This window comes from Myotis lucifugus, unplaced genomic scaffold (genome assembly GCF_000147115.1).
Source record: "Myotis lucifugus unplaced genomic scaffold, Myoluc2.0 scaffold_7, whole genome shotgun sequence".
Taxonomy (NCBI): domain Eukaryota; kingdom Metazoa; phylum Chordata; class Mammalia; order Chiroptera; family Vespertilionidae; genus Myotis; species Myotis lucifugus.
In genome coordinates this window covers 6,061,920-6,087,670 of record NW_005871055.1, presented here as the reverse complement: position 1 = coordinate 6,087,670, position 25,751 = coordinate 6,061,920, and the positions used below count along the sequence as shown (strand labels likewise).

The 25,751-nt window shown below is 38.9% G+C and overlaps 2 protein-coding genes across 2 annotated transcripts in view; one reads left to right on the top strand and one right to left on the bottom strand.

Moving 5' to 3' along the window:
• GTF2F2 (general transcription factor IIF subunit 2) overlaps window positions 1-25,751 on the bottom strand; it is a 132,451-nt gene that overhangs the window by 64,012 nt on the left and 42,688 nt on the right. The gene's annotated exons all lie outside the window — the stretch shown is intronic.
• On the top strand, window positions 11,819-13,686 carry KCTD4 (potassium channel tetramerization domain containing 4). Its single transcript, XM_023748368.1, has one exon. The coding sequence runs from the start codon at window positions 11,996-11,998 to the stop codon at window positions 12,773-12,775; it is 780 nt and encodes a 259-aa protein (XP_023604136.1). The 5' UTR covers window positions 11,819-11,995; the 3' UTR covers window positions 12,776-13,686.

Genomic DNA, 25,751 nt, shown 5'->3' with positions numbered 1-25,751 from the left:
CTAATACCACCTGTGAATGCTCCTCACTTATTTAGTAGCACCTACTACTGCACGTGAACAGGCTAATTTAATTTCTAGTTTCAATATTCTCCATATAACACTGGGAAGGGTAAGAAGTGTCCAAAGCACCTGGCTCATTTCAACATGGCCACCACTCTCATCACTAAACTTTAATCAGGGTCACTCACACAAAGCAATAAAATTCACTTTCCAAAACCATAATTTTATGACCATTATATTCCATTTTCAAACAAAAAAATAACTTTTCTTTAAATCTAAAATAGCTTTTAAATGCTTCTTAAGGGAAAAGAGAAGTCTTTGCACCGATTAATTGGCTGCTCTTAAATAACATTACATCTCTGTTCACTGTTATCCTTTCTCCCTTCTCCTCTTAAATAAAATTTAAAAAGCCAATTTATTTATGATACAGTTCGCTAAGCAAAATGTAAATCCTTCATATACCTTAAAGCTTCACGGGAACATGTTTTCATATTCTTTCCACTAAACCATGCTTCTTTCCTTCCTCAAGACATTGCTTAAGATTTTAGGGGAAAGGTATTAAATATTATAATTAATTACTTAAAGCATTTGAATACCACTGCTGTTAATTATAGATCATATTTATTAAATATAGGAACCCTTTTTGAGACTACTTTGTTGGCCCATTTTGAAAGACCATAAATACTTGAAAAATAATCCATTATTTTGCTCAGACATGTATCAGATATTTACTGAAGGCCTTTCAAGTAAAAGGTAATGCAAAAACATACCAAGAATAGCAAAGATAAATGAAACATGGCTCCTGCCCTCAAGGAGTGGAGTCTAGTACCGCTAATCACAAATGGTCTGTGAAACATATTCTTAAAAAGTATTAAGGACCAAGAGTTTTTTGTTTTTTTAAAATATATTTTATTGATTTTTTCACAGAGAAGAAGGGAGAGGGATAGAGAGCCAGAAACATCGATGAGAGAGATCCATCAGTCGCCTCCTGCACGCCCCCCAGTGGGGATGTGCCCGCAACCAAGGTACATGCCCTCGACCGGAATCGAACCCGGGACCCCTGAGTCCGCAGGCCAATGCTCTATCCACTGAGCCAAACCGGTTCGGCTGGACCAAGAGTTTTCATTTATGTGGGTTTTACCCACCAATATTTACCATATTAGACACTAAAACTGAAAAATGTTTAGAAAATCAGGGTGAAAAAGACAAAAAAGCCGTGGCATTATTATGAAAGTTTTGATTTCACAGACCCCTTGAAAGGTTTTCAGGGACTCCTGTTCCCAGCAGTTTCCAGATCATATAGTCAGAGCTGCTGGTCTAGTAGGATAAGATAGGTATACAAATCATTGTAATACCCTAGAAGTACTTTTGAAAAACCTCCACTTAACACACTTCCAGATTACCAAGACTCTCAACTCCCCTCTTTTAAATATGACAGGTGCCCACAGTTTACTCTGCATCAGTGGGTGGCAGGTTAATCTCCAGCACACACACACACACTTCTGCTCCAACTATGCTAGAATCCGCTTATGCTAGCTTTGCTCTGTTAGTAATTATGCAATCTGATTATATACTACACTAGAGACCCAGTGCACGAAATTCGTGCCTGGGTGTGGAGGGGTCCCTCAGCCCGGCCTGCACCCTCTCCAATCCAGGCCCCCTTGGGGGATGCCGACTGCCTCTTGCAATCCAGGACTGCTGGCTCCTAACCGTTCACCTGCCTGCCTGCCTGATTGCCCCTAACCATCTCTGCCTGCCTGCCTGATTGCCCCTAACCATCTCTGCCTGCCTGCCTGATTGCCCCTAACTGCTCCCCTGCTGGCCTGATTGCCCCTAACCGCCTCTGCCTCACCCTGCACCCAGGACCCGGGATGGCTGCAGCTGCAGGAGACCGTGGGCAGGCGGCTTTGCCCGGGGCCCCAGTCACAGGTGCCCAGGACTGTGGGGTGGGCAGCTTGTCCCTCTTCCGGGCCGCAGCTGCAGCCGTTGGCGCCCGGGACTGCAGGGAATGCGGCTTGTCCCTCTCCCGGGCCACAGGCACAAACACAGCCGCTGGCGCCCGGGACCGCAGAGTGGGCGGCTTGTCCCTCTGCCAGGCCGCAGATGCAGCCTCTGGTGCCCGGGACTGCAGGGCGGGTGGCTTGTCCCTCTCCCAGGCCACAGCCCCAGCCGCTGGCACCCAGGACCACGGGGCAGGCGACTTGTCCCTCTCCCAGGCTGCAGCCTGGCTGGTCCCCATTCCTCTCTCACAAGCTCATTTGTACCTGGCTGGTCCCCAATTCTCTCTCCCCAGTGTTGAGTGTCTGAGCCTTTACAGTGTGACGGCATGAGGCCGTGATGACCATTTGCATATTAGCTCTTTATTATATAGGATAACCCCATTAATTATGTGTATGAGGAAGGGAGTTGCTTCTAAGAAACATAGAAGTCTAGAAGGATTCTGCATTCAATTTGTTTCCCAGTGTCTAAGTTCTTGTTCCTTTTTAAAGAAACCAAAACTGAAAATCTAACTCAATTGTGAGTTTAATTTTCACAAGAAAAAGCAGATGCCCAATCAGCATACTATATTGAAAACAATGACCTACATGAACATTGGTAACTAAATGTACATTTATAAGTTTTAAGATATAATGTTTAAGGCAGTAGGAATGTATATTAATATCATTTTATGATTCCCTACCTTTGAGTCTAACTGACTGAGTACAGGTCCTTCCATATGGGTATGGGATTCTACTGTACTAGTATAAAGTAGAATTTGTTAATGCTTATGAGGCTATAAGATAAAGACATACACAGGGTACTGGAAATCACACACACATCACACACACACACACACACACTCACATTATGTCTAGCTGGGGATCACAAAGAGCTGTGATAGAGAAAGCAATGTATGTGCTGGTCCTTGAAAAATGGATAGGATTTCGACTGGTAGGCAAATCAGAAGGGCACTGAAGGTTGTGGGAACAGTGTGCAATGGCTTTCATCTCTGCTTCTCTCTCACTTGAAATTTTAAACTAAGGGACTACACCAGAAATCACTGGAATGACTGGTCATGACAGCACTTTTAAGAGAAGCCACTTAAGCTCATTCTACTGAAAGTCTTGGAATGGCTCAGTTCCTACCTTTTCCTTGACTTGGCCATTTGATCAAATCTTCTTGGGATTCTGGGAAATATTCCAAATCCTTTCTAAATTCTATTCCCTAACCCTCCACCCCTCCTTTTTTGCTAAATTGTTTTACTAATTGGTTTCTGTCAATTGTAACCAAAAGAATCGTAATGAGTATGAACATACTTTTGGTGATGGAAGGAAAAAATTTTACTTATTTATAAAAATTTGAAGGAAGATTTTTAAAAGTTAAGTACACAAAGCATATCCTATAAAAATAACTGAAGACTTCTAGTTCTGATGCTATCGTAAGTAGCAGTGTTACTTTGGAAACATTATTTCACATCTCTGGGCCTCAGCAATGAAGTTACTGGAATCTCTAAGATCTCTTTAAAAAAAGAAAAGAAACACATAACTGGCCTTCCTATCTAATTGGGGAAGTTTTATTATTTTATCAGTGTTTATTTTGTTTGCTCTTACACTTTCTAAAAGATCTAGATATAATTAATTTTCCTTTGAGTAGAAATTAGAGAGAAAATGTTTCTTAGACAGATAAAATGTTGAGAAGCTGCCCAAGACTTGATAATACACAAATTTCTGCTCTAAGCTGAAGCTTTCTACTCTATATCTCAATTTGAGATATACTCTGAGTTGAAGAATTCAAGAGAATTAAGTGGCACTTTTTACAAGTTAAGGGCATTCCTAGTTTGAACAAGTTAACGTAGTAAGTAAGCCGGAAGGGTGCTTAGTAGCATCGGCATGTAAGTAATTCGAGCCGGTATGTTAGGAACATGTTAGGCATCAGGAAGTTACAGGCATACATTTCCACAAGACCTCTCTGGATCCAGTTCAACGTGGAGGCCTTTAAGAGTACTTACAACTCAAGTTAAAACACAGACGAGTGGGCTATTAACCAAGATTTTGGACTGATCCACAAGACTTTTGAAGCTACTTTTCTGGATTCACACTTGTATCAAATCTGTCTACCCTGTCTGGAAAAGTAATGAAGAACAGGTGCATTTAAAAGGTAAATTATTTTCAGTATTTCTAGTAGTTGCCATTATCCTCTTTTAAAATCTTTTCCTAGCAGATTTTGCCTGTGATTCACAGTTAAGGCCAATTAACACAAGCTACTTGGCATCTTAACAAACCAGTTAGGCAAACTTGCAGTCCCTTTAAATTAAAAAAGATTTTTTTATTCAAACTTGTGAATTGATTCTCTAATCTCTATTTAATCTTCAGAAATTTTAGGAATAAAAGATCATGCTCAGATTTCAGTAAACTTACAGAGTTAGGATTTGATTATTTACCTCAAAAGTAACAAATGAGCAGTCATATAAATATTCCCAAAAGTTTTCTGTTAATGTAATGTGTTTTCTTACAGTAATATTCAAATTTCAAATATGCCTAATGCCCTGGGAATTCCTAATTTTAAACCAAATAATGTAACCATAGTTTGAGAACTAGATTTAGTATTTAGAAAACATTCTAACTTCTTTACTCACAGTATTACTCTTCACCTTTTCCCCTACAGACTGGGACAAAGAAAGGGATGTTGTAGTGCTGATCAAAGGGTACCTATGAATTACAAAACTGATCGCCTAGGAATAGGAGGGAAAGTGGTTAGTCATGGTACAAAATCAAAGGCAGTGGCCATAAGTATGTACAGTTAGTTATATGAGTCTATAGAAACCATAACAGATTTCTGATAAAAGAAATAACTTAGTGACTGAGCATTTTAAAAACATTTTAATACTTTCAAAGCAAGTTCACTAGTTATCATTCCTCCTATACTTCATGCTAGTCTCTTTTCGCTTGTGACACCACACATACAATTAATCCAATATAAAAAGCTCTTAACTACAGATATGGGCATGATGTTATGATGTTATATAAATAATCATAATCTCTAATCTCAAAGTTGTTTTAAAGAACAAGAGGCTGAATAAAACCCAGAAATAAAATACAGCTTTATAAAAGATATGAATGCTGTAACCCTATATAATAAAAGGTTAATATGCAAATTGACCCTAACAGCGGGACAACCAGGAACAACCTGTTGCTATGATGCACATTGACCATCAAGGGGCAGATGCTCAATGCAGGATGTTCAGTGCACTCCCACAGTGGGAGCTCCACTCAGCCACAAGCCGGGCTGACAGCTGTGAGGGCAGCGGCAGTGGCAGGAGCTTCTCCAGCCTCCTAGGCAAAGCTAAGGATGTCTGACTGCAGCTTAAAACCGCTCCCCATGGGACTAAACCGTCAGTTGGACATCCCCTGAAGGCTCCCAGGCTGCGAGACGGATGTCTGACTGCCAGCTTACGCCTGATCCCCTGGGGAGCGGGCCTAAACCAGCAGTCAGACATCCCTCTCACAATCCGGGACTGCTGGCTCCTAACCGCTCACCTGCCTGCCTGCCTGATCACCCCCTAACCACTCCCCTGCCAGCCTGATTGACGCCTATCTGCTCCTCTGCTGGCCTGATCGCCCAACTGCCCTCCCCTGCTGGCCTGGTCGCCCCCAACTGCCCTCCCCTGATGGCCTGGTCGGGCCTAAACCAGCAGTCGGACATCCCCTGAGGGGTCCCAGATTGGGGAGGGTGCAGGCTGGGCTGAGGGACACCGTGCCCCCAGTGCACAATTTTGTGCACCGGGCCTCTAGTATAATAATAAATGCAAAAGGGCAGGGAAATCAAAGTACTGTAATAGTTTGTTTTACTCAGACCTTCATCAAAGGTTGCAATCCAGCTTTGGCAGCAGCACTTGAAATGAGGAATAATTTTTAAAAACAACAGAAAAAATTAAATAGAAAAAAACAAATCCTCCGGGAAAGATTAAGTCTCCCAGAGAAAAGACTCTCACTATAGGGCTATATTTTTGTTAAATAGTGCCAAAAACTTGCTACCTGTGATGAGGGGCACAAAGGAAAAAAACACAACATAGACACCCTGCTTAGAAAGATTACAACATAGTTGAGGGATATTATTATTATTATTATTATCAATATTATTAATGAAATACTTATAAACAATCACTGACATTTTAAAATCACTGATTATGATCCAAGTTTTATTAATTTCATCCTGTTTTCTTCATCATGTTTAATTAGTGACAGTAGTAATACCATACACTAGTTTAGTTCTTTATGATTTTTAATATACTTTAATCATAAGTGACCCTCACAACAACAGGGTAGAAATTATGTCCCCATCAAGAACTACTTTGAGGTAAGTTCCCTTTCCTGAGCTCATCATCTTTAATAAAGTAGTCCTTCAACTCTGCTTGACCATTAGAATCAACTGCAGAGGCTCACTCCCAGGGATTATTCTCTAACTGCATTGTGAGGGCAAGAGGGAGTGTATTTTTGTAACCTCCCTAGATAATTTAATATGCACCAGCTAGGGCTGAGAACTGCTGCCTTAATATCTCTCTCCCCTACCCCCACCCCTTCTCACTTTTCCCCTGCCTATATATCTGTTAGTTTTATTTTCTGGAGTAGTAACTCATAGTGCTGCTCAAATATTTCATCAAATCTAAGATACCGTCAATTGTAATATTCACCATTTTTATGTGTCACTAAAGAAAGACAAAATACTGCCATGAAACTTTTATAAGCCCATAATTTTAACATACACCCTGAAATGCTTAATGTTTCAGAAATGTCATATGTCAAAATGTGCAATATAATAAAGTTCTCCATTCCTAATTCCCAATCACTCTACTCTCTATGAATAAGAAACTGCATTTGCTCCTATGAGCTATCATATCTTGTTCTGCTATTCAAGCCCCCTTCTCTCTCCTCCACACCATTTCACTTCTAAAGACACAAGAGGATCTAAAGATAAGAGGACAATAGAAGGAACATGGTAGGGGACAGCATTTGGGAGAAGAGACCCGTTTGGCCACTGATTTCAAAGTAATATTACTTTCGTAAGTTTAAGTCATGTACCTCATTTTGAGAATGTAGATAATAGTTATTAATTTATAACATCTTTTTAAAGAGAATGCCAAGTAGTAATATATAAATGAGTTCAATACTATTTCAAAGTTCACTTGATGGTTTATAGAAGTGCTTTGCTCATCTGGTTACAATAAAATTTTCTAGCGAATAATAACTCATAGGCTACACTTCAAAAAAGAGAAAACTCATTTAAAAAAGCTTGAATGACTCCTGCTTACAGAATTATAAAACATAGGTTTCCCTGAAATACTCATCTCCCAAAGTACATTTAAAACATTAGTTAATATGATTTGTAAATTGTTTTCAAGATTACCTCTGTAATGCAACACAAAGAAATATGGATAGAATTTTGCCTGAATTTCTCATTTAGTCTGTCATTTTTATTTGTGCTCCTTCTGACACATAGTGCTTTATTCTTCTCTAACTCCTCAAATGAAGCTAAAAATTTGCTGGTGTAGCAAAGTTTCCTGGGCTTCTTTGAAGACCCAGTTTAACACTGTAAAACATTTACAAGTGTATTCATCTGACTGGAATCACCCATCCACATCACCTTCTAGCCAAAGGTTATATCCAGTGAGTCCCTGGAGGATACAAGTTATCTGCATAGTTATTTAGACACTGCGATTAATCAGCAATATAAGGTAGGTGAGGTAGTATGCACTTGTATTAGTACAATCCCGGTACCAGACAACATCTAATGTAGATGAATTTATATTTCAAAACAAAACAAAAGTTTGGACACTTAAATAGATTTTGATTAAAATGAATTACATTCTTGATTCTTTAAAAATGTTAATACATTATACTGTGCAATTTATTTTTATTAATGTTTTTATTGATTTCAGAGAGAGGGAGAGGGAGAGATAGAAACATCAATGATGAGAGAGAATCACTGATCAGCTACCTCCTGCAAGCCCCCCACTGGGGATCAAGCCCGCAACCCAGGTATGTGCCCTGACCTGGAATCAAACCCTGACCACCTGGTTCATGGGTCGACGCTCACCCACTGAGCCACATTAGCTAGGCTATTTTTATTTTTTTTAACAGAAGATGCTAAAAAATAGTCATAGCTGAGTATCAAAATGAATGTTTCTCATATTGAATTATGGTGATGACAATGACATCATTTCCTGTCAGGAATTGGTAGATAAGATGGGAATGACTCCAACTGGCCTAGAATAAGTTTTGCCTAATGCAGAGAGTGAACAATTAGCATGACTATATACTGAAAGGTTTAGCTAGAATTTCGGTAGGAAATGGGCCTAACCAATGGATATACTCATATCAAGAACCTGACAATGGCATTGTTTAAATCCTCAAAGTTGGCTAAAGAGTCCTGTATATGTGTGATTTACAGATGTCTAAGATAGAGGTAATCTAACTCCAATAAAACTTTGTCTGCAAAGCAGATGAAACTCTCAAGTCTAGTGGAACTAAGTGAGCTAGCTAATCATTGATGTGTGGGTTAAGCTCTTCTGTTTAATCTACTGAACTGCTTAATTCCAGTTTGTATCTGCAGTAAGGCGGAGAAATGTGGTCACATAAACCATGGATATTTCCATTAGCTTTGGTCCTGAAACACCATTTTTATAGTTATAAGGTAGGTGAGGTAGTATGCACTTGTATTAGTAGAATCCCAGTACCAGACAACATCTAATGTAGATGAATTTATATTTCAAAACAAAACAAAAGTTTGGACACTTAAATAGATTTTGATTAAAATGAATTAAATTATTGATAAAATGAATTAAATGATTGACATTACCTAGGACAAGCTTACCCTACCCCACACACCCCAAGCAGGTAAACGTAAGTTTAGAATAGACTGAAAAAAACAAAACAAAACAAAAAACAACCAAGGTGCTTTCTCCTAAGGGGCATGTGGACCACAATAGGCAGCAATGATGAACAACCCCCTTCAAGTTCTGTAAACCCCAATCATCTTGTTTTAATGGAATAACATGGAGTGATAAGGGTAAGGTGGGGCCTACTGTGCACTATTTTGCAATACTATCTAATAAAGACGGAATATGCAAATTTACCATCACTTTGCAACAAAGATGACAGCACCCATGGCCAATAAGGAGGGAATATGCAAACTGACGTGACAAAGATGGTGGCAGCCGGGCTTGGACGCAGGTGTTCTGCCCCGCCCCGGCCACTCCAGGCCTCTGGGCGGCGTGCAAAGGCGGAAGGTGGCTCCGGACCGGAGCGAAGGTGGTGCTGGCAGCCAGGGGAAGGAAGGCCTATTCTTGCACGAATCTTCGTGCATTGAGCCTCTAGTTAAGTTACATGCAAAATGGCCTACTGTGTGCCATTTTCATTTTTAAGACTGCAAGTGGGGACAAAGGACACAGAATAAGAGTCCTATGGTTTCATATCAGATTCTAGTCAGGCATTTAGACAAGGTTTCTGTTACACTATTGTTGCCAAGACACAGGTGGCAAACAAATCATACACGTCAAGTTTGTGGAAGCCAAGAACACTAGAGTGAGAAAAAGTGACCACAGGATAGAGGCACATGATGGGGTAGGTCAGCCTGTCAAAACAAGCAACAGAAACAAAGAGCAAGCATCAGTAGTTTTAAAAAACAGGCATCCAAAACCAGAAGTGAGCAAGTTAGCAAATGTAAGGCGCCCCCCTGGAGTGAGGGCTGAAGAGGTCAGAAGTTCAACTTCTGCTGCCTCACCTTCCCAGCCCATGGAAGTCCATCCTCTAGCAGCACTAGCTTCACTGCCAGTGACAGGGTGTAAGGAAGCAGACCCAGCATCACACAGTATTTGACTACATCACTTTAAACATACAAAGAAAATACCAGCACAGTCTCTATCACTATACTACAGTTATGTTCTATTGATTCTGATGTCCCATAACATTCATGAAAAGAACTTTGGTTGATTCTGCCATTGTATGGTGCTACTCACGTGCAGTGATGATGAACATAAGAGTTCCATGAATATATTTCCAAAGCTGTACCAAAAATTCCAATCTATTCACTATGTCTTAAAAAGTCCTATCAATAGAAGACTTGATTCCAAAAAATGTCAACACACACGTGAAATTGTCAGAATATAACAGCAAACTCTTCTTAAATGAGGCAGGACTGAGAGGAAGCTTTAGTCCTTAGTGTTGGCCATTAACAAGCTATAAAGTTCTAGATAAAACACTAAAAATTCTCTGGAATGCAATTGTGTCTTTGGTAAAACGAAGAGGTTACATCTCATGGTCTCTAAGCAATAACCAGCCCTAAAAAATGTTATGCTTTAAATTTCTAGTTTGATTTCAATGGACTTTTGATCATCTCAATGACATATAAATGTTAAATTCAAAATCTTTATAATGGCCCCAGCCAGTGTTGCTCAATGGTTAGAGTGCAAGCCCACACACAGAAGGGTCGTTGGTTCGATTCCCAGCCCTGGTTGGGGCTTGTGCGGGAGGCAGTCCCCCCGTCCTCCCCCCCCCCCCCCCCCTCTCCCATTCTCTCTCTCTTCTCTAATCAACAGCCATACTGGCCAGGGCTAATATAATTTTTTTATGACTGAGAAATCTAACATTGTTTAGAGAACACATGAGGTAAGCATGTTTAGAAGAATCTGCTCCAATATTTCTATCAACATACTGTTGAAGAATTTAAAAATGCCTATTTTAATGTAAAATAAATATAAATCAATGTAATATAAAATCTAGTCCTATGATTCTGAAAACAATGTAGTTCCCCAGAGTAATTTAGCAGTCAGACCAGTCAAATAATAGTGTATTGGGGACAATGTTCATACTTCTTATCATGGGTCTTTAAATTCTAGAATTGAAAGCTCAGATCACTAAAATGTTTTGGAAGGCAAGTTATAGGGGAAGAAGGAACACTCACATGTCATTCCAGTTCCCAATTTAAAAAACAAAACAACAAAAAAGACTCGGTTATGGTCCTTCTCTCCATCTTTTGTGAACACTGAAAACAACAACAAAAATCAACTTTCCCATGTCACTATAGTAGGTATTTTAAATTTGTCTTTTATCTTCATAAGCACAAGTACGTACATACACACACACACACACACACACACACACATACACACACGCACAGAGTTATATTTTCTACATCAGTCCAAGTCTTTTGTTCAGCACTGAAGCAGGTTTAGGGTGAAACAAGCTTATATATATTCTATAGGAAATCTTAACAAAAAAACATGTAAATGATTACTACAAAGGCTATATATTTAATTTTTTACTTTTACGGTAAAAAAACAGATATTAAAAAACTTCTCTCACTTGCTAAAGACCCCAAAACCAAATATAATTAAATTCAAGTGCAATATCACAAATAACAGGTTTAAATGTTCCCACTTGGGTTTCTAAAATGACTACACCACTGTGAAATGTGTGGCTTTTTATATAAGAGAAAATCATATATACCTAGTTCCTTTCTCTTTAGGTTTTCTCTTTATAATTTACTCTTAAAAATGAGACTAATTCAATATACAGTATACTCCAAAAGACAATATTATTCAATATGAAGAGCCTGCCTTATTAAGTAATATCTTAGTAGACATTTAGAAATGGATAAAAACTCACACTTAGCTGGAGAATTAAACAATTATAATTGCTTAACTGTCAAGAGGAAATTTAATTTTTCCTGAGTAACTTTTATTACTTCAAAGAATATACATGAAAGTCTTTTCACAACAAATTCCTTCCCTGATACAGTTAAATGCAAATGATCTTTTTTTTCCCTCGTCTTACTCCAGAGAGCTCCTGCATACATAGCTGATACGCCACCTACTGCAAAACCGAGCTGACAGAGCGAGCGATGCTGCCAGCACTTCCATTCCATCACCAGGCTGCAGCTGAATAAAGGCGTGTTTGTGAGGCAGTTTTTGTAAAAATTTCAAATCCAAGAAGAACAAGCTGAAATAGCATTTTCCAAAATGGAGTGTAAAGTAAACAGAAGAGATAAAGAAAAGGAATATGAAGGGAAACACAACAGCCTGGAAGATGCTGACCAAGGAAAGAACTGCAAATCTTCACTGATGACCCTCAACGTTGGTGGATATTTATACATTACTCAAAAGCAAACATTGACCAAGTACCCCGACACTTTCCTTGAAGGTATAGTAAATGGAAAAATCCTCTGCCCGTTTGATGCTGATGGCCATTATTTCATAGACAGGGATGGGCTCCTCTTCAGGCACGTCCTAAACTTCCTACGAAATGGAGAACTTCTACTGCCTGAAGGGTTTCGAGAAAATCAACTTCTCGCACAAGAAGCAGAATTCTTTCAGCTCAAGGGACTGGCAGAGGAAGTGAAATCCAGGTGGGAGAAAGAACAGCTAACATCCAGAGAGACTACTTTCTTGGAAATAACAGATAACCATGATCGCTCACAAGGACTCAGAATCTTCTGTAATGCTCCTGATTTCATATCAAAAATCAAATCTCGCATTGTGCTGGTGTCCAAAAGCAGGCTGGATGGTTTTCCAGAGGAGTTTTCAGTATCGTCAAATATCATTCAATTTAAATACTTCATAAAGTCTGAAAATGGCACTCGACTTGTACTAAAGGAAGACAACACCTTTGTCTGTACCTTGGAAACTCTTAAGTTTGAGGCTATAATGATGGCTTTAAAGTGTGGTTTCAGACTGCTGACCAGCCTGGACTGTTCTAAAGGGTCAATTGTTCACAGCGATGCACTTCATTTTATCAAGTAATTACCTGTGTCACGAACAAAGGCAACAAGCATGCAGCCAGCAAGCTTCGGAAAACCACAGCATCAAAGGCATCCCAAATAATGTGCCCAGCTAGCTCTGTACTGAGAGCCCTGCTGCTAATCAAATACTGTGCGCTAACGGTATGTAAATTCTATTGCTAAAAATGTCCTTCTCTAGGGTTTCCTGCTGATCAGACTCTTACACTTAAAATGAAAACAGTGATCTTCTATATATTGTAAATAAAGACTGAATGCCTGTACTTATTTTTCCTTAAGCTGTCTTTTAATCAAAATGTCTTGGGTGCTTCTACAATAAACAAGCATGTACATTATCATTCGTTTAAGTAAATGGTAATAAAATATTTGAAGGGGCTACAAGATTTAAAATCCTTTTTACTTATGGCAAAAATCTACAAAGAAACTGAACTGGTAAAATTAACCATTGCAAGAAAAACAGATATGCAGATTTACTAAAACAGAGCATAGTGAAACCAAAAAGAGTGTAAGAAGGCATTAATTTTGATTTAATTTCTATTGGTAGGCACCAAAAGCTTATTTATAGTTTCTGTGTTAAATACTTGAATTATAGCTGAATTGATATATTGCTGACAATTCCTAGAAAACTGCTTGCTGAAAATAAAAAATATAAGCACTACTAGCTTCTTTGGTTGCATTAATCATTATAATAAAAAGTTACATGTGTCACTTTAAAACAAATAGTACCACTTGATGATTTCACACAGTATTATGCACAGGTGTAATGAACTGGCAGGCTAATAACTGGATGGTCTTGCAAGTGACAAAAATCAGCAAATTTACTTCTTTGCAGGCTGAGCTCCAACACAGCATGAATAACTTCATTTCCACAGAGTATGGTATTAGAATAATACAGGCAGGAATTCATTTTCAGAATCACCCTATCTATTCATTTTTCAAGCTCAACAATATTAAATGAACATCACTACACATTTTTCTTATTCACTGAGTTGTGTTTAATTTTTTTACTTCATGCTAACTAAAAAGCTGTTTTTTAAATTAAGTTTTATATACAGCTACCTCAATGAAATAATGTAGAAACTCACTTTTAAATGTGAGTGCATTTTTTCCCTCCCAAGTAACAGCTAGTCATTTCTATACCACTTATTTACTTTGTATTCTAAGAACAAATTACATCTTAAATTTGCACCTTTCAAATTTAACCATTAAAACTTGCAACTAAATCTTAATTTTTAATAAATTTTAACAAGATATTTCTGAAAATCTTTATTGAGATTACATAAATTAGCATATGTGCCAAAAGTTGGCTTACACATATAAATTAGAATTAGCAATGAAGCTAATATGACTTCCAGTTACAACATCTAAGATAACACAAAAGGTGGCTGTACATACTAGGAGAAATATTTTAAAATCTATTATACAAAGAAGTCCTTTAAAAAAATCTACATTAAAAAAAAAAACACCACAACACACTTCACATCAACCATACAATCTTCTTTTATGTATAACAAGAAAGAAAATGCTTCAATGAAAACATCAACTTTTCTCTTATGTACTTGAAAATTTAATGTACTTTTAAATGAGGATTTAAAGGAACTATGAAAATAGGAAAAATAGTGAAATCTACTTTAGCAGTTTAGAAATTGAATTGTTTATATACCTACTCAGCTTATGAGTTGACTTTTCCTTGGCATTTGAACTTTGGTAATAAAAAAACATTGTAGTGATTTAATGTCAAAGCAAGATTTTTCTCTAAAAGAATTTCATTACTGATAATAAAAATAGCCCTGACATATCTTTTTACAGGAGATAACTGAACAAATCTCCTTTGAAGTATTATAAGTAAGGTTTTGCATCAATTCACAAAAGAGAATTTAACTGTTATAACAAATTATTATTGATGGGAAACCACTACTTAAAGAAATTTTTCATTCATTTTTATGTCTGTCTCTAAAAAAATTATATCTGATACACTTAAAAAAATTTTTTAATCCTCACCCAAGGATATGTGTTTGTTGACTGTTAGAGAGATAGGAAGGGAGAGAGAGAAACATCAATTGGCTGCCTCTTGTATGCTCCCCGACTGGGGATCAAACCCACAACCTTTTGGTGTACAGGATGATGATGCTCTAGCCAATGGAGCCACCCATCCAGGACTATATTTGGATGTATTTAATTCCTCCTCAAGCTTTTAATAAATCATGATTTCCTGAAACAATGTGATAATCTTAAATTTGACTAGATTGATCACTTTTGTATAACTTTCCATAAATGTATCTTTTAAAATTCAAAATTACTTGCAGTTGGACTTACATAATCATATTGTGCTGTAAGTGTATAGAAAATATCTACTTTTACGTTTTGCTGTTTTCTAAGAATATCTGGAAATACTGTCCATTTAAAAAACTCAAGAGCCCTAGCTGGTATGGCTCAGTGGATAGAGTATTGGCCTGCGGACCAAAAGGTTCCAGGTTTGATTCTGGTCAAGGGTGTGTGTAGGAGGCAATCAATTGATGTGTTTCTCTCTGTCTTTCCCTACCTCTTCCACTCTATCTAAAATCAATGAAAAAATATCCTCAGTGAGGATTAAACACACACACACACACACACACACACACACACACACACCCCTCAAGAAATCATACAAAATGCCAATTGCAAGTCAGAGAGTGAAGCTGTCATAATATTTTTGTTTGCAGTCACTGAAGAATTTCTTCCTCAAATCTTTTCTCCAAAGAATAAATCACAACGTGACTCTTTATCTTCTTTTTTCAGAAAACAGTTAATAAAAAGTAGGTTACTATACCTGCCATGAGCCAATCATATATACTCTTGCATTTGGAATTGTCTCACAGTGTTTATAGCACTGTCCTTAAAATATGAAAAATAAACATGGCTATGATGTACTATATTTCTAAAATGTATATGGAAGCATGTAGAACAAATGAAACACTTATGAGACTTTTCAGATAATTCAAGAAAGATGACTACTATCCCAGATTGAAGATGATACTAATTAAGCTGGTTCAGTTACTTCTTTAAAAGAAAATTACTTATACTTCAAATGCTATATTTAAGATGACAATAAAAGTTAACAGTGTTTTATCACATGCCAGATCAGATACCAGGCTATGAACATATATTATCTCAATTAATCCTCAATTGACCCTAAGAAAGGTACTATTATTCTTTCCTTCTTACAGATGAAACAGAGGCTTAGAAGGCTAAGAACCTGCTGAGATCATACAGTTATCAGGAGGTCAAGGTGGAATCAAGACTTGAAACTCACATACACTAGTTCCAGAGTCAGCAGGAATCATGTCTGTTTTTGTAGGCCACTTATATCTCTAACACCTACAAACTGGCATAAAATAGGCATTCATGAAGTATGCGCACTGAATACAGAACAATAAAATACAGGTTTGCCTCACTTCATAAAATCACCTCACACTGAAGATATTCTTTTTATTGCTAATCCTCACAGGAGGACATTTTTTCCCACTGATTTTTCAGAGAGAGTGGATGGGAGTGAGTGAGGGGGATAGAAAAGGGGGAAGAGGTGAGGAGAGAGAGAGAGAGAGAGAGAGAGAGAGAGAGAGAGAGAGAGAGAGAGAGAGAGAAACATTGATGCGAGAGAAGACACAGCAACTGGTTGCCTCCCACACTTGCCCGGGCCAAGGCCAGGGATCAACCTGAAATCCAGGTAGGCACCCTGGACTTTGAAATAGAACCTGAGACCCTTCAGTGCAAGAGCCAATGCTCTAATCACTGAGCCAGCAGCCAGGGCACAATGCAGTACTCTTAAAATTTGAGTGAAAAGTTGAATTTTGGGAAAGCAAATAATATTTTTAATGTCGTGTTATTTAAAGAACATGACGTGAATCATTTCCCAAGAGCAAAGAATATCCCAAATCTGTCTATTGGTTAATCTAGATTTTCACGTATCACATTAAGTGAAAATGAAGTCAACTTTTTATGATTTATATAGTCAACAGAACTGATACATTATGAAGAAAAACATACATCACAGTGAAACACATATGGGTTCTGGAGTCAGGGTTTAAATACAATTAACTTCTACTAACTTGCTTACAGGACTGTAATGAAGATTTAAAATATATATATTATTTTTTTCTCTTATTGATTACAGAGAGTAATGGAGAGAGAGAGAGAGAGAAATACCAATGATGAGAGAGAATCATTGATCAGCTGCCTACTGCATGCTCCTCACTGGGGATCAAGCCCACAACTGGACAGGGAATCAAATCGTGACTCCTGGTTCATAGGTCAATGCCCACCACTGAGCCACGATTTTTAACATCCTCATAGTGAAATGGAGATAATGATTACTTCATAGAGTTTTGATAAGGCTTAACCTGTGTAAAGGTATCTTCATGAAATAACCATGAGTAATAGGCACAAAAATACACATTCACATTCATTAGACTTTCAACTTAGACATAAATAGAATGGGTAACTTTTAACAAATACAGGCTTAATACTGTGATGAACACTATAAGATCTAGAATATACTTTAAATTGCTACAGGCAAATACAGTTTTCATTTGTATTAGTTTAAAATTACATATAAAGTTTCTTGGGACTTCATCTTCTCTAGCTTCATGTACAAAAACCATAAGAACAAAATTATCATTGCAGCTGCTTCATCAGCAATTTAAAATCAGTAAGCAGTAATATATGTGACAACACAACCTTAAAGATACCCCTAGCTACTAAATTGTGATTAAGTGTCTTAAATTGCAACGACATCAGTCAAGGTTAAAATTAGAGTATCTGAACAACATAAACTGATGAACTAAAATAGATCCAGAGACATAGAAGCAAATCATCCAACCTCAGGGGTAAAGCAGGGAGGGGGGTATGAGAGATCAACCAAAGGACTTGCATGCATGCATATAAGCATAACCCATGGACACAGTCAGTAAGGGGGTGAGGGCATGTGCTGGGGGGGGGGATGGGCAGGGAAGCAGGAAGAGGTCAATGGGGGGAAAAGGATTCATATGTAATACTTTAAACAATAAAGAATTTTAAAAAATTAAGAGTATCTGAATCATAATTATCCTTGATAAGCAGAAATGTAACATGGATTACCCGAAACAGAATACAACTTAGAAATTACTTGTACTTAGCTTTGAAATATATAACAGCTACTTCTGTAGTCGACTTCCTAATCATATTTTGCTTAAATTAATATTAAAATTAATTTGCTTCTGTGAACAAACACCCAAGGGAGTAGTGATAAAGAAAGGTATACTGGTCCTAGCCAGTTTGGCTCAGTGATAAAGCATCAGTCAGCAGACTGAAGAGTCCTGGGTTCAATTTTGGTCAAGGACACTTGCCCGGGTTGTGGGCTTGATCTCCAGTACGGGGCATGCAGGAGGAAGCTGATCAATGATTCTCTCTCATCATTGATGTTTCTATCTCTCTCCCTCTCCCTTCCTCTCTGCAATCAATAAAAATATATGAAAAAAAGGAAAAAAGAAAGAAAAAGAAAAGTATACTGAGTAGAGAGAAATATCTAAGATAAAATTTTAAATTTGCTTAAAATAATTTATAAAGGTGACCGTATTCCTAATTCTCTTGATAAAAATACACAATAGTCCAAGAATTTCTATCAAGTGATAGAAATCACTGATATGAATATTACAAACTATTATAAGTTACCTACATTTACTTAAATTTCCCAACAATGCAAAAATGTACATTAAGCCTTTTATAAATAAAACTATAGGCCCGTTGCAGGAAGATTCCTGCAAGAATAGGGCTTCCTGCGGCCGGAGCAAAGCAGAGAAGGGAGCGAAGCCTGCCTCGGCGGGCTTCACTCCCTTCTCCACTGCCTTGCTCTCTCCCATGTCCGCTGCCTTGGCTCCACTCCCCTGTCCGCTGCTTCGGCTGCACTCCCGTGTCCGCTGCCTCGGCTCCCTCCCTTCTCCACCACTTCGCTCCCTTCTGTAGCGCTTGGCTTCCTTCTACACTGTCTTCAGTCTTCACTCCACACCTGCATATGCAAATTAATCACCATCTTTGTTGGGTTAATTTGCATACTCATCCTGATTGGCTGGTGGGTATAGCGGAGTGACACTAATTTGCATGTTTCTCTTTTATTAGTGTAGATGTGGAAACTTGTTTTAAGTCACTGGTTATTTGAGGAAAAATACTGAATTAGATATTAAAGAGTGAGACAATAATATATTTCTTCATGATATATCTTTAAAAACTGTTCCTTAGCATAAAATATAAATTCATCAAATGATACAATATCTGAAGTGTCATATAAATAGTACAAGTTTTTCCAAACCCAGATTCTAGAGCAGGGGTGGGCAAACTTTTTGACTTGAGGGCCACAATGGGTTCTTAAACTGGACCGGAGGGCCGGAACAAAAGCATGGATGGAGTGTTTGTGTGAACTAATATAAATTCAAAGTAAACATCATTACATAAAAGGGTACGGTCTTTTTTTTTTTTAGTTTTATTCATTTCAAACGGGCCGGATCCGGCCCGCGGGCCGTAGTTTGCCCACAGCTGTTCTAGAGTATTCAGTGACATTTAAAAGCAAGTTTTAGTATAGATATATCTTTTAAAAAAACAATAACACACAACCTAGTTAAGTTTTAAAAATTCCTTTTTGAAGACAGGCCCAACTTTTCAAAAGTAATTTTGATTACTGTTCTCTAGGATGTTTAGCACCTATTTTTTTATATCATTACAATAAAATTGAGCAAGTCTACTGATTTCTTCCTAATTCCACCCCCACTGATTATGCTTCATTATGACAGATGATTATTAATTAATTTTTAAGGCTAAAAGTTTTTAAATGATACCAACTGTAATCTCAATTGTTGCTTGAATTTGATAACCTACGACTTAGTACGGTTAAAAAAACACACGAGCATTTAGCATTTACTTTACGTAGCATACCATTTGATAAATTTTTATTTATATTTATTTTTTGGGGGAAAACATATATTAAAAAAAAGTATGCATGCAGACACCCATGATCATACATTCTAACATTTTTACATATTTTTCCTATCTATGTATAGATATAAAAAAAAAACCTTAATAGAAAGAAAAAGGGAAGACTATACTAGTATATAGCTGTATGCACAAATAATCTACACTAATAAAAGAGAAAGATGCAAATTGATAGTACCTTTGTGATGCCCACCAGCCAATCAGGAGTGAGTATGCAAATTAACCCAACAAACATGGCAGGTTAATCTGCATATGCAGGTGCCAAGCAGACGGGGGCGGGGTGGGACACAGGCATTCCACACCGCTCCAGCCGCTCTGGGCTTCTGGGCAGCGTGGGAAGGCAGAAAGGTGGCTCCAGGCCAGAGCAAAGGTGGTGCCGGCAGCCAGGGGAAGGAAGGCCCATTCTTGCACGAATCTTCGTGCACTGGGCCTCTACTTATTAATAAAGACTTGATGATTATGGGAGAGAAACAGCAAACAAAAGAATCTAAAAGTCACAGGTGACTGATTTATAACACAAATAAAAAAATTCAACTGCAGACATTTGTGATAAATATGTTTAATTGTACAACACAGACAAAAAATAACGCATTTCAATTCAGTATATAAATATTCAGCTACCTTGAAAACTGGAAGCAGCAGTTATTTTTTGGTTCCCAGTTATATTTAGTTCCCAGGTAAATATAACCTCTCCTCTTCTATCTTATCAACATTTAGATTATTTGAATAGTAGAGGCTCGATGCACGAAAATTCATGCAAGAGTAGGCCTTCCTTCTCCCAGCTGCTGGCACTCCGGCACCAGCTTCCCTCCAGCTGCCGACAGGCACCCGGGACCCTAGCCGGTATTGCTTGGGCCGCCCGCAGGCACCCGGGATCCCAGCTGGCTTCCCTCCAGCCCAGCTTTGTCCAGTAGACGTCCAGTCTAATTAGCATATTACCCTTTTATTATTATAGAAGACTAGTGGCCCAGTGCATGAAATTCATGCACATTAAAAGGGGATTAATTAGAGGAAATATTTTAATATTGCTATTTGCCCTTTCTCTATAATAGAAGTGTCAGAGATGAAAGAAAATTAGGAAAATGTATATGAAAATCTTCCTTCTGTCAGAGTCTGGGGCGCACCACAGGAGCCGGAGTCAAGTCTGTGCATACCCACGTGTGCCTCAAACTCGCATGAGACCCAGAACCGGCTGGCCCCACCCAATTGGCCTAGATCCAGACCCGGCTGGTCCCACCCTTTCAAGCCCTGCTGGGTGGGGGGCACAGTCTCAGGTCCCCTGGCCTGGTGCTGGGGTGGGGGGCGTGGCCTGAGGTCCCTCATGAAGCTCTGCTGGGCGGGGGGGAGGGCGGGGCAGGGCACGGCCTGAGGTCCCCTAGCCTGGTGCCAGGGCAGGGGCATGGCCTGACATCCCCTGTCAAGCCCCATGATGGCGGGTGCAGCCTCAGGTCCCTGCTGATTGCTCGTTAAGGCTCGTTACAGGAACTCGGCCTCCGCTATGGGTGCAGCCATCTTGTGTTACGGAACCCCCCCCCCAACCTCTGCTGTGGGTGCCTCTATCTTTGTGGCAGAGTGATGGTCAATTTGCATATTCCCGCTTTATTATATAGGATAAGGTTAGCTGTACTGAAGAGGCAAGATACGGATATCTCTTGCTAATAAAAGAACAAAATTGTATATTGTAAAATTTACTAAACGATGGGTATACAGAAAAATAACAAAGCTAGATATAAAAATTTAACAGTTAACACTGAGGTGTTTGGTGAAGCCAACACTATGCATTAAGTAAAAGCATTCCCAGTCTTCATTCAGTATCACACTAAGACTAAATATAACTAAAGGATATAATAAAATATTTTAAGTAGAATTATTTTTAATTCTCTTTATCTTAATATGTACCAAAATAATGGTCTTTTTGGTTTAAGACAATGGAAAAGAAAAGTGGTTTAGGATTTAAAATTCCAAGTAAAAAGAGACATATCAACTCCACCAATGTTAAGAATTGCTAAATAAGTAAAAAAACTGAAACCTCTTCTACAGAAATGAGTGGTTTTCCAACAAGGGAACAACTACTATTTGTGTACCTTCTCCCTTCAAAGAAATCATCTATGGTTGTTTCTGTAAGTTTCAGGAATTATAAAAGTCACTTCCTTGGTAAAGAATATGAATGAGTGGAAAGTAATAAGAAAAAGTGGGATGTGCTGGTAATCTGACCTTTTAGCAGAGATTATAAAAATGCCTGGCATTCGCTGAGGAGTTACTAGGTATCAGGCACAGTACTCAGTACTTTGCATGCATTACCTCCTTTAAAGTGAGATGCAGAGACTGCTAATTAATCCAATACCCATTCTTCTCTTCTTTGTTAGTAACTGAATCCTGATTCAGTGTGGCAATTGTATACAGAGAAAAGCCTGTATTTCCCAGTGTTCTGTGACTGCTAGGTGCGGCCAAGTTATCAAGTTCTGACTACGGGAATATATGCAAAAACTCATAGGGTGTGACTTTTGGATATGGTCCTTAAAGGGTTACAAAGCCAGGCGAACCTTTTGCTTTGTCCTATTGCTTCCATTTTGCTGCTCGGGATGTGGATGGGATGGTTATAATTGCAGAAGTAATTCTGCATCACTTTCAGGATGGAAGCCTCAAACTAATGACAGCAGACAGTGCTAATAACCATGGAATCGCCATCCCAGAGCTGGATTTCTAACATCAGAATTTCCTTTACAAAGAAAAATATGTTTAATCACTGCTGTTTTGGGATGTCTGTTAATCCTAAGAGATAGAGCTGGGAAGAACCCCTGTTTTACAGATGAGTGAGCAGATCCACAGAGTTAAGCAACTTGCCACAGTCACACAGCTAGTAAGCAACCTCCAAAGTGCCAAGCTTTTGGCCACTGTGTGATACCTCCTTCAGACTGGAAACCGGCAACTCAGTGAGAGACTCGGCAGAGAACATGAGCCTTGAAAAAGGTAAGACAAAGTTAAAGAAGGATTGGCAGTTCCACTCATTAGACTAGGTCAAGACTTGGCTTAAAATACTGGAATACACCAAAGTTAACCAAGAGGGAATACAGTCAGTCTAGTGAGTTTGAAAGAAGAAAAAACTAGGACAGAGAACCCATTTCTGAAACATGTGGGGGCTATGACCACAGAAAGGAAAAGCGGGTGACTCGTAGGTCAGGGAATAAATCTAACCAAGAAAGAAACCTGTGTGAGCTATGCAAATTTTCCTCATTCAGGTACAGATTCACTACTGGATTAAATCCAAATAGCTACCTGGGAATTACCACCAAACTAATTTTTAGAAATGAACTAAAAATTCTCATGGGAACAACTAAGGAAAATAATATATTTAAGCAAATGTGGAATCGGGAGGGTATTTATATACTAATTAAGCAAAGGAACAACTTTACAGAGTTCTGAGATACAATCAACCTTTGTACCATATTCCCCTCCCTCGCTTTGGGGATGGAGGAGGAGTGTGAAGGTGGATGGAGAAGGGCACAATCCTCCTCTGTTTCCTTGTAGCTTTGAGCAATTAAAAACTGCTTAGGATCTAAAGCATCTGGTATGGTGTTTTGAGTTCTCTTGGAGGGAGTGAAGTAAACTAGGAAAGATAAATGTCTGAAAAATTGAACTGATGGAAGACAGACATGGCCAATTTTTAAGAAACAGCAAGGGATGAATGAAGAAAGAGTTACATAAAATGCTACCTGCAGACAGAGAGAAAGAAGAGTCTGAGGCTTTAACCAGCAGGGCAGCTACTGTTCCCTAACTGGCTAATATTATCATCAAGTTTCTGAATTAATAACTCTGTGGTAAACTACTCAAATAATTAGATAACCCCCCCATATGTCAACCAACAGAAGGACCAAGAAAAGCTACTGCTGAGAGAATCGAAGATGGCGGCATAGGTAAACACCGGAGACTGCTGCCGCAAACAACCACTTCAAAAATACAACTAAAAGGCGGAACGGACATCACCCAGAACCCCAGGAAGGCTGGCTGAGGAGAGACTCTTCAACTAGAAGGAAAAACAACAGCATTACGAGGCCCAGAGGAGGCGCAGTGTGGAAAATTTAAAGGTACGGTGGTGCGCGCGCAAAGCGGGCTGGTGGCTGAGGGCGCGGTTGTCGTTTTCAATCAGGAGGGAGTCTCAGACTCGGGGCTACAGATCCGGGCGAGTCTCTAGGGACCCAGACTCAAACGGGAGAAGCGGGACTGTCTGGCTACGGTCCCTCCGAGGTTTGCAGCGGTTGCTGGGACAGAGAGGCAGAGCCCCTGGGGATGGACTGAGAGCGGCCATAACTGCTCCCTCCCCCCGCCCTGTTGATCCCGCCCCGCCCAAGCCCTGCGCAGAGCCATTTGCCGATCGCCTCAGGCAAAGGCTAGATTAGCACCTCTCCAGAGGACAGAAGTTTTCCACACAGCTGATTCTCACAGCCAGTCAGCCTGGTGGTCAAATCCCTCTAGTAGTAACTACAACAATTAAGGCTTAACTAGAACAAGACTGCGCACAAAGACCACAAGGGGGTGCACCAAGAAAGCATAAAAGATGCGGAGACAAAAAAACATTACAGAAATGGAGGATATGGAGCTAAGAATCGCAATTTTGAGGGCTTGCAATAAACTTGAGCAGAGCCTCACGAAAACTAATGAGACCCTCGATGCTACGATAAAGAAATTAGAAAGTAAGCATACACGGACGGAAATAAAGAATATTATACCCAATAGCAGACCAGAGGAGCACAAGAATCAAACCAAAGATTTGAAATTCGAAGAAGCAAAAAACACCCAACTGGAAAAGCAAAATGAAAAAAGAATCCAAAAATACTAAGATAGTGTAAGGAGCCTCTGGGACAGCTTCAAGCGGACTAATATCAGAATTATAGGAGTGCCAGAAGATGAGAGACAGCAAGATATTGAAAACCTATTTGAAGAAATAATGGCAGAAAACTTCCCCCACCTGGTGAAAGAAATGGACTTACAGGTCCAAGAAGCGCAGAGAACCCCAAACAAAAGGAATCCAAAGAGGACCACACCAAGACACATCATAATTAAAATGCCAAGAGCAAAAGACAAAGAGAGAATCTTAAAAGCAGCAAGAGAAAGAGACTCAATTACCTACAAGGGAATACCCATACGACTGTCAGCTGATTTCTCAACAGAAACTTTGCAGGCCAGAAGGGAATGGCAAGAAATATTCAAAGTGCTGAATACCAAGAACCTACAACCAAGATTACTTTATCCAGCAAAGCTATCATTCAGAATTGAAGGTCAGATAAAGAGCTTCACAGATAAGGAAAAGCTAAAGGAGTTCATCACCACTAAACCAGTATTATACGAAATACTGAAAGGTATCCTTTAAGAAGAGGAAGAAGAAAAAGGTAAAGATACAAATTGTGAACAACAAACATGCATCTATCAACAAGTGAATCTAAGAATCAAGTGAATAAATAATCTGATGTACAAAATGAACTGGTGATTATAATGAATCAGGGACATAGAAAGGGAATGGACTGACTATTCTTGGGGGGGAAAGGGGAATGGGAGATTCGGGAAGAGACTGGACAAAAATCGTGCACCTATGGATGAGGACAGTGGGTGGGGAGTGAGGGCGGAGGGTGGGGCGGGAACTGGAAGGAGGGGAGTTATGGGGGGGGGGAAGAGGAACAAATGTAATCTGAACAATAAAAATTTAATTAAAAAAAAAAGAAAAGCTACTGCTTGCATTTTTACACTAATGCTAAAGCTAACATACTTTAAAAAAAAATCATGTACTACTTTCCAATAATGCATAAACTATGGGATAGACATAATCTTGTACTGCAGATTTCATTCTCAGGTTCCCAATCAAATGTCATATCATAATCCAGAGTCAGCTTCAGGAGAAACCCTAACCAATGCAGAAATAGTAAACTGTAACTCTATAGTTAGGGAGGCCCTAATCCAATGTGCCTGGTGTCCTTATAAGAAGAAAC